Raw genomic sequence first — 13632 nt, 5'->3', positions numbered from 1 at the left:
ATATTTTACGAGCGACTTTTCCCATATGGGCATACCCATCCCATTTAAACCCAGCTCATATAAAACCCAGTCCATTTGAGATTAAACCCATATAAACCCATTTAAGTTTAATCCCCCATTTAGTTTTGCCCATTTAAATATGGGTAAACCCATAAACCCATTTAAACCTATATAAAGCTCATATAAACTCAATATTATTTTACTTTTACTGTAAAAATCATTATGAACCTGAAGTAATTAAAGACAAAATACTGATGAGTAAAGACAAAATATAGATGTAAAAATCATTATGAACCAAAGTGAATGACATTGAGCTACAACATGATCAAACACTACTAGGATCCCAAAAAAAAAAAGCAGAGAAGCTTATGAAACAATAACAACAACAACAACAACAACAAATTAAAACGATTCACAAACACAAATCCACAAATCCAATTTGAATTAATACACTTATACTCACCTTCGTCGAGGCTCAGAGAAGACGATGCTGAATTGAAACACTTATCTAGGAGAAGACGATAACTTTCAGATTTTCTCAGATTTCATCGAAGAAGAAGACATACAGTAAAACCTCTATAAATTAATACTCTATAAATTAATAAATTTTGCTAGTCCCAAGTCGGGCTAGTATAAAAAATTAACAAAATTCGATAAGATAATAAAATAATAATTTTTTAAAATCTTCATGTAAAATATGGTCCCAATAATATCATAAATTAATAATTATATAAATATACATATATATATTGATATAATAATGTATGTTTCTTCTAAAACTCATATCTATAAAACAATTGTTATATTGTATTTTTAAACTATAATGATATAAAATATTTTGTAACATGTCATAAAAATAGCTAAAAAAATTTTAAGTTTTCAATTTTTAAATATCCATCTTTTATATTTTGATAGTTTGATTGACTATTAAAATACAACAACTGATATTATTATTCATAAATTTAAATTTATGTATGCCATGTGTATAAGTGAATTTGTCTATTATATTTATAATTTATTGTTAATAATGTTTTCTCTATATTACAAATTCAATTTCAATAGCATAAAATTAACAACATCCGAAAGTATAATCTTATGTTTATTATTCTAGAGTTCTACATATCAAAATTTAATAGCTAACTCTTCCAAACAATAAGACATGCCCGAATGAAGTATTTAGTAAGCCCAAAGCCCAGAGCTAAAACCTAATCTTTCTTTTTTTTTTTTTTTTTGTCACAAGCTCAAACCTAATCTTGATCCATAAACTCAGAAGCCACTAATAGAATTGCCATTTTATTTGTTGAAAATGATTAATCCATAGAAAGAAGTTGTCGGTATGGGTTAATTAGAGATGAAGATATAGATAAAGCACTATGATTTCTAACGTAAAATCAAACTAATAATAATAATTGTAACGTAACGTTCTTTGGTCTAGTTAGTTATCTCTAATCAATACATCTTTTGACTTTTAACCTCTGCTCTTAATATCCAATGGTTGAATCTAAATTATTCAGTGGAAGGTTAACGCATTACCAACAACCAATCTTATGAATGCTCCTGTCAAATTCATCAACTGTATTAGCATTATAAGTGTAATTAAATGATGTCATGTTAGTCACTAAATCTTTGAATGATAATTAAGATAGTGTTTCATATACTTTTATAATTCGTTATCAATATATTAATGTTAAATTGATTTTATGAAATTACGAGTATGGGGTAATGTGAGATGTGTGTATGGTTTTCGTGAGTCTTATACTCTTATGATACATGAGAAAAGTCTACAAATGATACCCTGATTGGTAAACCCATTATAATGTCTAAAAAGCAATATTCAGTTTTATCTATATACTGTACTGCCAATAATGGATATCAAAACATGCACGTCTATGTATTAAGTGACACATGGACTGACGGACATGTGTTCATGTACAAAGTTTACAAAAGAAATGATTTTGTTTCTAACGTAAATCATTCTTAGCAATGTTTAATGTTCAACGTAACAAATTCTTTATATGCAAAGGTTAAACAGTAAATTACTAATGTTAAAGGTTAAACAGTAAATTCATCATTTATCGACGGTGTGATGATTTTCGAGGTTCTTTTTATATGCAACTAACATGGAAATATCTTACGTACGAATTTCCAAAGATTTATATAATAATTAGATATAATGTGTAATAAACAAATGCGTCAATGAACCACATAAGACCTTTTTGTTAAAAGTAATTGGGAACAACAAGAATCATTCATTCATTAATCAAAACGTGAGAGTGGTCTCATGAAATAAAACTTTTTGTGAAGGAGACAAAGCACAAAATGCTAAGATAAGAAAAAGAAAAAAGAGGTTATAAGGGACAGAAGACTTATGGTAGAGGACAGCTCACTCCCTTATTGACATTGACTTCGTACCCAACCTTTAATTTTGTTATCATTAGGCTATAGCTAAATTAGCTACTCCATCGTATACATCATTCTTATCGTATCAACATCTACTTCACCGCGTGACTTGAGAGACCTTTTTTTTTTTGGCAAAACATTGACTTAAACATCAAACATACCATTCTAAAAAAGGTATCTTTAGTGTTTGTCTGCCAAATTATCTTCAATAATATTAATAACTAATATATAAACCATGGAAGCAAGATTCAATAGGAATCTAATGTGTATATCCATAACATGAAAAAGAACAAATGTAATTAGATACATACAATATGATGGGAGAACTGCTTCTGAGCAGTCAGCAACAAACAATCTTTTTCATCGCAACCTGGAAGATGATTAAGAAGAATTTTCAAGGTTTTCGATGTACTAGTGGATAACATACTAATTTCATTCCTTAACCAGAGCATTGAACCGGAAATGAACAAAATAACCGGAAAAAATCATTACAGTATCTTCACCTTTTTGCATATATATACATATATATATACGTATATGTTAGTGGACTATGTACATTTTGTTTTGTGTGTGTAATATTGGTATAGAAGTCTATCTCAATAACTACTCCGTTTTAATTCAATGGGGCTCCAGTTGCCAGTTGGTGGACGATGTAGATTTGTCCCATCAACGTTTGTTAGACCATATGAGCGCGTGCTTTTTGACTCTTCCTAATACTCATTGTAATTTGTATGTATACGTTTGTAAGTATTTAGCAATGTTTTGATTCTGATCAGCCCGTATCTATCCGATATGATCGAGCCGCATGCAACCGTGAATTGAATTCATGCATGTTTTAAACACTATTTAAAATGCATGCATGTTACGCCACTTGGATTCTGAACTTGGTGTTTAATCCGTAGAAGGTAATTAATTTGCGGGAAACTATTGTGTCAAAGACTCATCTTGTTTTGGTATACAAGTTATATGAAAAGAACCATCCGTGGTCTATCACATTTGAAAAGAGCGCAATGCTAGAACTGAACCACCAGTCTCTTGCTATCGATAAATAGTAATGGTCGAATGGAGAGTAGATTATAGATTTCGACCCAAAAGCTTTTTTGGTACTTAACAAAATATATAATTAAACAAAACGAGATTAAGAAAATGATCACCGACACCGTTAGGTAAGCAGGAAACTCTTTTGAAACAAAATCTTATTTACTATTTGAAAAAGCACCAATTAGTGTTGATATAATATACTACTAATATTTTTCCAAAGCACCAATTAATTGATCGTATTTCCAAATCTTATTTACATGATGCAAGTAGTAAGAGATGCATTTATACTCAAATATATAATACTCCTACATACACCTACCTACACATCAATATATACTTATTGATAGAGCCATCGACAATTTTTGTTCCTTTGTGATTGTGATCAATACTACAATTTGAATTAATTTATCAATAGAATATTATTACAGCTATCAGGCATAATATATATTACCAACAATATTAATAGACCCATAGATTTTTTTTTATTTTTTTTTGACAACGACCAATATAACGCATAACTTTATAATTGTTAAATAAATAGCTCACATCTATATAATAATTTATAGAGCCTTCCACCTCATCTTTGTTCTCTCCTTAACAAACTCTTAAACCTTCATTCTAAACACCCCAAAAAAAACACCACAATGGGTTACGATAGGCTCGGTCGGTCCGGACCATCAGACCCGAACCAGAAAAACCAAGCCACGTCACTCCCGGAGCAACATAAGAAAACTAAAACGAAGCTGATTCTCTTCACTTTAGCGGTTTTAGTCGTTGGAGTGATCTGCTTCGGGATCTTTGCCGGTATCCGAGCCGTAGACTCGAATAAAACCGAGCCGAAACTAACTCGAAAACCGACCCAAGCAATCTCCCGAACCTGTAGCAAATCCTTATACCCGAACCTATGCATCGACACACTTCTTGATTTCCCGGGATCTTTAACCGCCGACGAGAACGAACTCATTCACATCTCATTCAACGCAACGCTTCAAAGATTCAGCAAAGCTCTTTACTCTTCTTCTACGATCACATACACTCAGATGCCACCACGTGTACGGTCAGCTTACGATTCTTGCCTCGAGCTACTAGACGACTCGGTGGACGCGCTCTCGCGTGCTCTTTCCTCAGTCGTCGTCGTCTCCGGAGATGAGTCTCATTCCGACGTGATGACGTTGCTTAGCTCAGCTATGACCAACCACGACACTTGCACCGACGGGTTCGATGAAACTGGAGGACAAGGAGGAGGAGTGAAGGATCAAGTGATCGGAGCTGTTAAAGATTTGTCGGAGATGGTGAGTAACTGTTTGGCGATATTCGCCGGAAAAGTTAAAGATTTGTCTGGAGTCCCGGTGGTGAATAATAGGAGGTTACTTGGGACGGAAGAAACAGAGGAATTACAATTACCTAATTGGTTGAAGAGAGAAGACAGAGAGCTTCTTGGTACTCCGACGTCAGCGATTCAAGCTGATATCACTGTGTCTAAAGACGGTACCGGAACGTTCAAGACGATCACGGAAGCGATCAAGAAAGCTCCGGAGCATAGTGGCCGTAGATTCGTCATCTACGTTAAAGCAGGAAGGTACGAAGAAGAAAATTTGAAAGTTGGGAGGAAGAAGACTAACTTGATGTTCATCGGAGACGGCAAGGGTAAAACTGTCATAACCGGTGGTAAAAGTATCGCCGATGATTTAACTACTTTTCACACTGCCACTTTTGGTAACAAAGTTAAACTTTTATAACTTTTGTTTTTTTTGTTCTTGTTCTCTGTTATGATTATTGAGTTATTGGTTTTGTTGTTGTAGCTGCGACTGGAGCTGGATTTATAGTGAGGGACATGACGTTTGAGAATTACGCCGGACCGGCTAAGCATCAGGCCGTGGCACTTCGTGTTGGTGGAGACCACGCGGTGGTTTATCGTTGCAACATTATCGGATACCAAGATGCGCTTTATGTACATTCTAACCGACAGTTTTATCGGGAATGCGAAATTTATGGAACGGTTGATTTTATATTCGGGAACGCAGCTGTGATCTTACAGAGTTGTAACATCTATGCGCGTAAACCTATGCCTCAGCAGAAGATTACGATCACGGCTCAGAACCGGAAAGATCCGAACCAGAACACGGGGATTTCGATTCACGCTTGTAAGCTACTAGCAACGCCGGATCTTGAAGCCTCTAAGGGTAGCTTTCCAACGTATCTAGGCCGTCCGTGGAAGTTGTATTCTAGAGTTGTGTACATGATGTCTGATATGGGTGACCATATTGACCCGCGAGGATGGTTGGAGTGGAATGGTCCTTTTGCGTTGGACACGTTGTACTATGGTGAGTATATGAACAAAGGGCCAGGTTCAGGAATGGGTCAACGAGTCAAGTGGCCGGGTTATCATGTTATTACCTCAGCTGTCGAGGCTAGCAAGTTTACGGTGGCGCAGTTTATTTCTGGTTCGTCTTGGTTGCCATCAACCGGCGTGGCTTTTTTCTCTGGATTGTCACAATAGACTGTCTCAGCCTTGTATGTAATGTATACGAAAGATTTTATATACGAACTCAAGATTTGTAATATAGTCCACAAACCATTTTAAATGTACTTATAGGACATCTTCTTCAATGAAATAAAGATTATGATTTGAGTATGTTCTGTTTTGGATTCTTTGCTCAAATCTTACAATGTGCTTATATATGTTGTCTGTAGATTTGGATCACTAAAGAAACATGGCAAGTTTTACGATCTGTCTGCACATTTCTGGCAAATGGAACAACTCATTTTCTTCTCTAAATACAGTTTTGGACAACAAGAAGCTGTCTGAATCAAAAAAACACACCAAACCAAAACTAAACCAAAGTGAGACAGATCAAAGAGATCGAACAACTGAAAATAGGTATAGAGAGTTGGCTGGTTGTGTGATTCAGCTACAGAGACAAGTTTGGTATGCAAACACCAGAATCGGGACCCTGTTGCTCTTTCCAGATTCTTCCGGTGACTCTAAGTTTCAGCTCTTTCCTTTCTCCACCGGAGAAGAAGAGTGCCATGTTTCTTTGGATGATAAGACCGTCGTGACTGTCTCTGACTTTCCTGTGACTATCTCTGATGCTTCTTGGTGTTCCTTCCCATGTGAGTTTTCTCCCACTGCCTCCAACTTCTAAACTGTATGTATAGTTTCGTGCGTCTTCTTCATCACCCATGAATCTCAGAAACGCCATGTACACTGGAGCCATACCGAGCTGAAACGCTTCAAAATGAAGACAAAAGTATTGTCCGAAACAATGAAAAACCTACAAAACAAACAAAAACAACCCTCAGAATCACAAGACAATATTTGAACATCTCCACAAGTCCATAATCACAAAACAATTGCTTACCGTAAGCATCCAAGTAGCGTTCTCAACTTCTCGTGGATTGGATTTGACATAACGGTGATTAAACGTACATCCAGTATGCATATCGACTTTATGATCATCCCTTAAATGAGCTACAAGGAAAGTGTTATCCCCAACAACAGGACAATCCGAGCCAGCATAGGGACAACTAAAAGGTCTGAAGTTACAGAGAGACTCATGCTTAAGTTTGCTGTAATAAGGGAATATCTCAGGGCAACCAAGATTGTAAAACTTGCAAGGTAGCTCAAGCGACTCAGCTACTTTCTCAAGAGCCAAACATCTAATATCACCAAGCTCTTGTCTACACGTCGGACACCGATTGTTCACCCTTGTTTTACAGGTCGAACATAACGTATGTCCATTATGACACTACAAAAAAAAAAAAGAAACATCCATAAACCTCAAAAACCTTAAATCGTAACAACACACCAAAATCTTCATTGCGATTGGAAGTAAAAGGAATCCCAAATTTAGGAATTGGGGATCATAAAGATCGTAACTTTATAACGGTAAGAGGCAACACAAATCAACGAGATCTATCTTAAAAACCTCAAATGATGAGATACGGACCTGATGAATAGGAGGTTACATAGAATTAGTGCAGACAGGGCATTCAAGGAGCTCGTGAACGCTAGTCGCCGGAGAGATTACAACGGTGGCTCCTCCCTGAGACTTGGTTGATGAGAATTTGTTGTTGTTGTTGTTGAGATGAATCTCATCGTTATCGATCGCGCATTCGATAGTATCTGTCTCCATTAACACCATGATTTCGAAAACAAGAAAAAAAGTCTCAAAATTCAAAATTCAAAAACAAGAAATTGGGGATCTTTTTTTTTTTGTTCCTGGAAAATAAAAATCGGTTCTTTTTTTTTTCTTTTCAAACCGATCAAAAGAGAAAGGAACGAAATCGAACAAGAGAGAAAGAGAAAAGGGAAACTGGGATTTTCCAGGAAAATCAAAACCCTTTTCTCTCTGTCTCTCTCAAATGGTTTGCGGATTGCGCCCAAAGAGCCAAGAGGTGCTTTTCTTCGTTGGCTTTGGTTGAGGAAAAGTTTTTTTGAGGAATTAAATATAGCCGTCCAGATTAAAAGCTTTCTTTTCCGGATTTTAATCCGACGGTTATTAAGAATCTGGCACATGGGTGTTTGATTTTATTTTACCTAAATTGTAGTTTTTATTTGTTTAAAAAAAAAGAAAAAAAAAACGTTTTCTTGTTGAATTTAAAGGTAGTTTTGAATTTTAGGCATTTGTCAACAATCTTAGATTTTCTTCATAAACAATTTAAATTAATTAAGATTTAATAATAAAAAATAATTAAGAATTAAAGATAGTGCATCAATGAAAAGATGGGTGTTGCACAAAAGTTACATCATCATTTATCAATTATGCAAATTGTGCATCCTTCGTTGTGTTCTTTTTTTTTAATTATCCCAACTTTGGTTTCTTTCCTTCATTTTATATGTACAGAGAACGATAAAGTTAAAAGCATACAGAGAGATACATTTTCACCAGATGTTTCTGAATGATGATGATGCATGGATGGTAGTGATCGTGATCATCGAACGTTACATTACATACTTGCTACAACTGATGGAATCTCTGCCTCCACCTCATTTTCTCCATCTGATCCTACCTTTGTCGTCTGCAATAATAATTCAGATCATCCGGTTATCAAACCAACGAAACAATTGTTATTCGGTTAAACAAAACCGTGGTTGCTTTCTCTCGGTTTACCTGAGGAGAAGAATCCTTGGAATTGGTGGTTTCAGAGAGGTACCGACCCAATGCTACTTTACCACGGAGAATCTTTGCTCCAGAGCCTCTACGTCCTTCTCCTTCAACTGCTTCTTCATCCACCACAACTGCCTCTATCATGTCGCTACCTGTACTCTCATCCGGAATCTGAGAAAAAACAAAAGACATTTTGCATCATAAATAACAAGAATCTGAACTCGGATTCTAGCAGCATTGGTTTGAAAATCACAAGGGGTAGGGTGTATATATTTATACCTCGTACATAGAGTCCATGAGGATGCTTTCTAGAAGAGCTCTTAAGCCACGAGCTCCAGTGTTTTTTGTTATTGCTTTTCTAGCTATTAGCCGCAGTGCGCTTTCCGTGAAATGCAGCTTTACCTGAAGCCAAAAGAGATGGAGACTTGTCTTAAGATTTGAAGCAGAAAGAGAGATAGAGAGATAAATAAGAGCAAAAAAATAGTTACACTATTCATCTGGTACATCTTTTTGTATTGCTTTCCAAGAGCGTTCTTGGGTTCTGTCAACACCTGCAAACCAATGATATTATTGCATATTTTATGAAGAAGAGATAGAGACTCACATCAAATCTCATGTCTATCATTTTACCTCCATAAGTTGGTTCTCAGTCAAAGCAGACAAACTGACGAGAACTGGAAATCTTCCAACAAATTCAGGTATCAAACCATAAGCAATCAGGTCACTGCTTTCCACCTGCCACCGAATATCACATTGTAAATTTCGATATAAATCAACATTTGGTAAGTGAGATATGGGAAAAACATACAGTTTCCATTAGGTTTGATGCAACAGCAGCGTTTGTAACACCACCAGCCCTCATGTTAGCACGCACAGGAGCACCAAACCCTATTGAAGAATCGTGGCGCCTGGAACAAGAACACTCAGTTCACTTGTTAAGGCTATTCAGTTAGAGGATAAGAATATACAAGAATGAAGATTTTTGGAATCTGTTCATCAGTCAGACCTCTCTGAGATCGTCTTTTCGATGTCTACAAAGGCACCACCACATATGAAAAGTATGTCCTTAGTGTCTATCTGCATATAGTCAACAAAAATGTGAGTAAGAAACAGCTGTTACAGGGGAGACACCTAATCAACTGTTTAACATGAAAACAAGATACCATGTCGATTAACATTTTAAAACCAACACTCCAATCATCATGCTAAGAATACTAAATTGGAAAGCTCTTCTGTCTACATAATCATTGACATTATAGTATAATAACAATATTGACCAAAATACATGAGTAAATACATGTGAATAGCTTTTGTTGTTTTTGTAAGGTGCAAACCAAAATATACAGAGTAAAGTAGAGCACGACAAACCTGGATATTGTCACCTCTAGGGTGCTTCCTAGCGCCCTTCTCAGGTACATTTACAATCTATATCCAGAAAGAGGGAGTTGGAAATAGGGCATCAAACACAAAAGTATCGCGACTTTACTTAGTGGAGCTCTCAAATCAAATAATACATGTCTTCCTTTGGTATATTAAAGACTATTGCAGCATACTCAAACAGTAAACTTACTGTTCCTTCCAGCATTTTTAGCAATGCTTGTTGAACACCTTCTCCTGATACATCTCTGCTGATGTTAAGGCTTTCTGCCTGGTAACCAAAAGGTTCAAAAAGGTTCAAAGAACAAAATTTATCTAAGAAGCACAGAAAATAACATTCACGTTTTCCAAGGAAAAAGGTGTTTTGTTCCCTAACCTTCTTTGTGATCTTGTCAACTTCATCAATGTAAACAATCCCCTGTTGTGCAGCTGCAACATTATAATCTGCAACCTGGACAGAGATATAAAATCCACACATTAACTATATAAGAAGATCGATTATACTGGTATACAAATAATAATGTTTAAGTTGTGGAAACTTACTGTGAGAAGTTTGTATAATATAGACTCGACGTCCTCTCCCACATAACCAGCCTGACAAATCATTTCATTTCCGAACAAAAAAATGAATGTCAGAGATTGGTCATCATGAAAAGGACATGGGCCAAAAAGACTAGAAGAAAGACGAGAATTGCCTGAGTTAGTGTCGTCGCATCCGCAATGACAAAAGGAACATTCACAAACCGTGCCAAGGTTTTCGCAAGTAGTGTCTTCCCTGTGTTTGAAGAAAAACACCAAAACAGATTATGTGAGAAGGCTGAAATTGAAGTTTCAGAACCATGCTAGATTGAAATAATGATTGTATTATAGTAGCATATCAGGCTTGCGCATTTTGCAGATTGGGGGTCAGACTTTACCTGACCCAGTTGGTCCCATCAAGAGAATGTTACTCTTCTCTAGTTCTACCATATCATCATCTGCTGGTTTCGCTGCAGTGCTCTCTGTTTCTCCAGTGGATCTAGCTTCCCAACAAGTTTCAACATCACTCTTACAGGATACGTGAAATCACAAAGAAACAAACAGATACAAGTACACGAAACTGCGATATTCCCATGTAAAGGAAATGCATACTAGCATGATTAACTAAATCACTAGGTATTTTTTGTTTACTTTCAGATGCTGAGGAAACTAAACGGCACTATATATAGAAGACAGAATATTTTTCAAATATATTTATTAACATATAGAAACATTTCATTTAGGTAAACATAAGAGAGTGAACTAACCGTTTCTGTGCTGATTCGTGATATATCCTCTTGTAGTGATTGTAAACTGCCACTGCAAGCACCTGCATCAACGAGATAACAAAAGAATGCGTAAAGAACTAAAAAATATTTCCAAGGTAAATAAAAGCATACAAACTCAAGAATCAGAGCTTAAAGTTGGCATTCAACTGTGAGCAGAAGTATGGAAAATAATATTGAGGACAGCTCGATGCACAAAAATGAAACAAGGAATTAAACATTGGAGACACTGGAACCAAACCTAGAACCTAAAAATCCAGCATCAGATAACTAACACTCAGTTTTGATATTTTTCTGTAATAACGAAAGTAACTTTGTAATTACAATCCATCTTGTAACAAAGCTCCAAAAAGGAGTTGTGGCTGTGAGAGTGCGGTTAGTACCATTCAAAGCCTAAAGCATCACAAAAAAATGTTTAGCCCCACATGATTATCTACGAAGAAACCAATATAGAACCCTAAAGCTTTAGCAACTCAGATGTTAGTAAAGTTAGCATTGATACTAATATCATGAAAGTGTTATCACATCACTTTTTTTCTTGTATAGACACTTCACCTTTTTGGCTCTTTCCTGACCAATCACGAACTTGTTCAAACCTTTACAAATCTCCTTTGGTGTAGGAAACTCAGACCCAAGATTGGATCCACCCCAAGAATCTTCTTTCGAATTAGACCCTGTCCCGTCACCAGGACCACCACCGGGATTACCTCCACCTCCACCGCCACCGCCACCACGACCAAGATTAACACTAGACCCATTAACCCTAACGGAAACTCCATCACCAGGAGGCTGCCACAGATCCGGTGGGTCTCCTTGTGAACTCAGAGTAACAACAGAATAAGAAGAAGAAGAAGCAACAGCGTTCATCTTCTGGGCACAATTAGTAGCATAGCCTTTACTCGAATTACCAAACAAACTCGTTCCAAGCGGGGAGGAGATTTTATTTTGGAATCTGTTGTTGGATGAATCATCGGGTCTAGAGCGAGTCGTGGCGGTTCGAGCGGTGTGGATACGGTTGAAGATGAAGTACCTAAACTGAGAAAGAGTGAGAGAAGCGGTTTCTCTAGACGTGTTCGACCTTAAAGCCGCGGCCATGGTGAGGGGTTTGGTTACACCGGGAAAATCAAACGGATTGTGTGAAGACGAAGTCAGAAATAAAAACCGAAGCTTTCTTAGCAATTGATTGACATAGTAATCCGATCGATGGGTTTTGTAAGAAAACGAAATGAAATAAAAAAGTGAAACTTTGTTGGAAAAGGGTTTCAATTGATGACGCAATCTGTGGGAGTGAAGCACACGGAAAGGATGAAGAAGAAGAGCCGACGAAAACGCAAAATTCGAAAAGGGGCAAAAATGAAAATGGAAGAGAATATCTAATCAAATCATCTGCTTCTTCTGGTTTGAGTTTGACGAGAGCTTTTGGACGGCCCATTGTTTTTAATACGTCGTCGTCTTATTCTCCGTTACCACCAGTTCTATTGATTTTTCAACCGCCGGGTAACAACAACAACAAAAATAAATAAATAAATAAACAAGGCGCAGAGTTAATTCTTGTTCATACATTTTGTTTCTTACAAATAATTATAATTAATTAAGATCATAAAACTATAATACACTACAAAAAAAACTTACAATAAACTTTAAATAATAAAACGTTACATTATATATAAATTCATATAATAACTTCTTTTTAAAAAAGTATTTCGGTAATACTGATTCCCATCCGCTGTCTTTCCTGATACGTTTGTGTCATAATTTTCTTTCGAAAGACGGATATTCTATATTTTGTATGTGTATAGGGAGATGAACCGTCTTGTGGATGAGTTGTTGAACTATGCTTTCTCTTTAATTTTAGGATTTCATAGCTTTGATTCTTCTCTGGAGGCTGTTAACTCCATTGTTTGTGAGGATACAAATGATCTACGCGTCTTACATCCATTCGGTTATAATTGCTTTAGTTTTCTTTTTTTACTAAAATGCAGGAGATGCACCAAAAAAAAACATAACCCTAGACGTATGTGATATATTATAAATCGATTATCAAACTTAGTTTTTGAAATTAACCCGTACGTATGTGTGGATCGAACACTAGTATTATATATAATAGCCAATGCATATTGAAATGATAGATGTCTGGTAAAAAACAAAATTTTGATGTATTCATTTGTCGGATGTGAAAAAATTATTTATATTTATAAGATATATAATTGTTGGGAGTCTTGAGACTAATGTGATTTAAAAAAAAGGACTTAGTAAAATGAGTTAAGAAATCTTTATATAATTGTAAGGACTAACATGTAAAATAAAAAATGAAACCTCAATATTGAGGTAATACATAAAAATTTCATTGTTGAGGATTTGAGGTTTGCTTGTAGAGATGCACGTAAGATATTGTTTTG

The 13632-nt window shown here is 36.0% G+C and overlaps 3 protein-coding genes across 3 annotated transcripts; 1 reads left to right on the top strand and 2 right to left on the bottom strand.

The window, feature by feature from the left end:
* The first annotated feature begins 3903 nt into the window (after window positions 1-3903).
* On the top strand, window positions 3904-6076 carry LOC104728462 (putative pectinesterase/pectinesterase inhibitor 61). Its single transcript, XM_010447439.3, has 2 exons — window positions 3904-5157; window positions 5244-6076. The coding sequence occupies exons 1-2, from the start codon at window positions 4086-4088 to the stop codon at window positions 5939-5941; spliced, it is 1770 nt and encodes a 589-aa protein (XP_010445741.1). The 5' UTR covers window positions 3904-4085; the 3' UTR covers window positions 5942-6076.
* An 89-nt stretch (window positions 6077-6165) lies between these two features.
* Window positions 6166-7809, bottom strand: LOC104728483 (E3 ubiquitin-protein ligase SINAT5). Its single transcript, XM_010447456.3, is given in 4 exon segments — window positions 6166-6455; window positions 6458-6716; window positions 6804-7190; window positions 7392-7809. Coding segments are annotated over 4 exon segments (1131 nt in total). The 5' UTR covers window positions 7587-7809.
* A 365-nt stretch (window positions 7810-8174) lies between these two features.
* LOC104728450 (CLP protease regulatory subunit CLPX1, mitochondrial) lies at window positions 8175-12732 on the bottom strand. Its single transcript, XM_010447426.3, has 15 exons — window positions 11789-12732; window positions 11216-11277; window positions 10847-10947; window positions 10625-10704; window positions 10473-10523; window positions 10306-10380; window positions 10123-10200; window positions 9921-9977; window positions 9559-9629; window positions 9361-9460; window positions 9183-9287; window positions 9041-9103; window positions 8832-8954; window positions 8556-8723; window positions 8175-8463 (listed from the first exon to the last, which is right to left on the bottom strand). Exons 1-15 carry the CDS (start codon window positions 12326-12328, stop codon window positions 8392-8394), a joined length of 1746 nt encoding a protein of 581 aa, XP_010445728.2. The 5' UTR covers window positions 12329-12732; the 3' UTR covers window positions 8175-8391.
* Between the last annotated feature and the right edge of the window lie 900 nt (window positions 12733-13632).

The sequence above is a fragment of the Camelina sativa genome, chromosome 2 (assembly GCF_030686135.1).
Source record: "Camelina sativa cultivar CO46 ecotype springtype chromosome 2, ASM3068613v1".
Classification (NCBI taxonomy): Eukaryota; Viridiplantae; Streptophyta; class Magnoliopsida; order Brassicales; family Brassicaceae; genus Camelina; species Camelina sativa.
The sequence above is the reverse complement of the archived record's forward strand: the minus strand, read 5'-3'. Positions and strand labels throughout refer to the sequence as shown.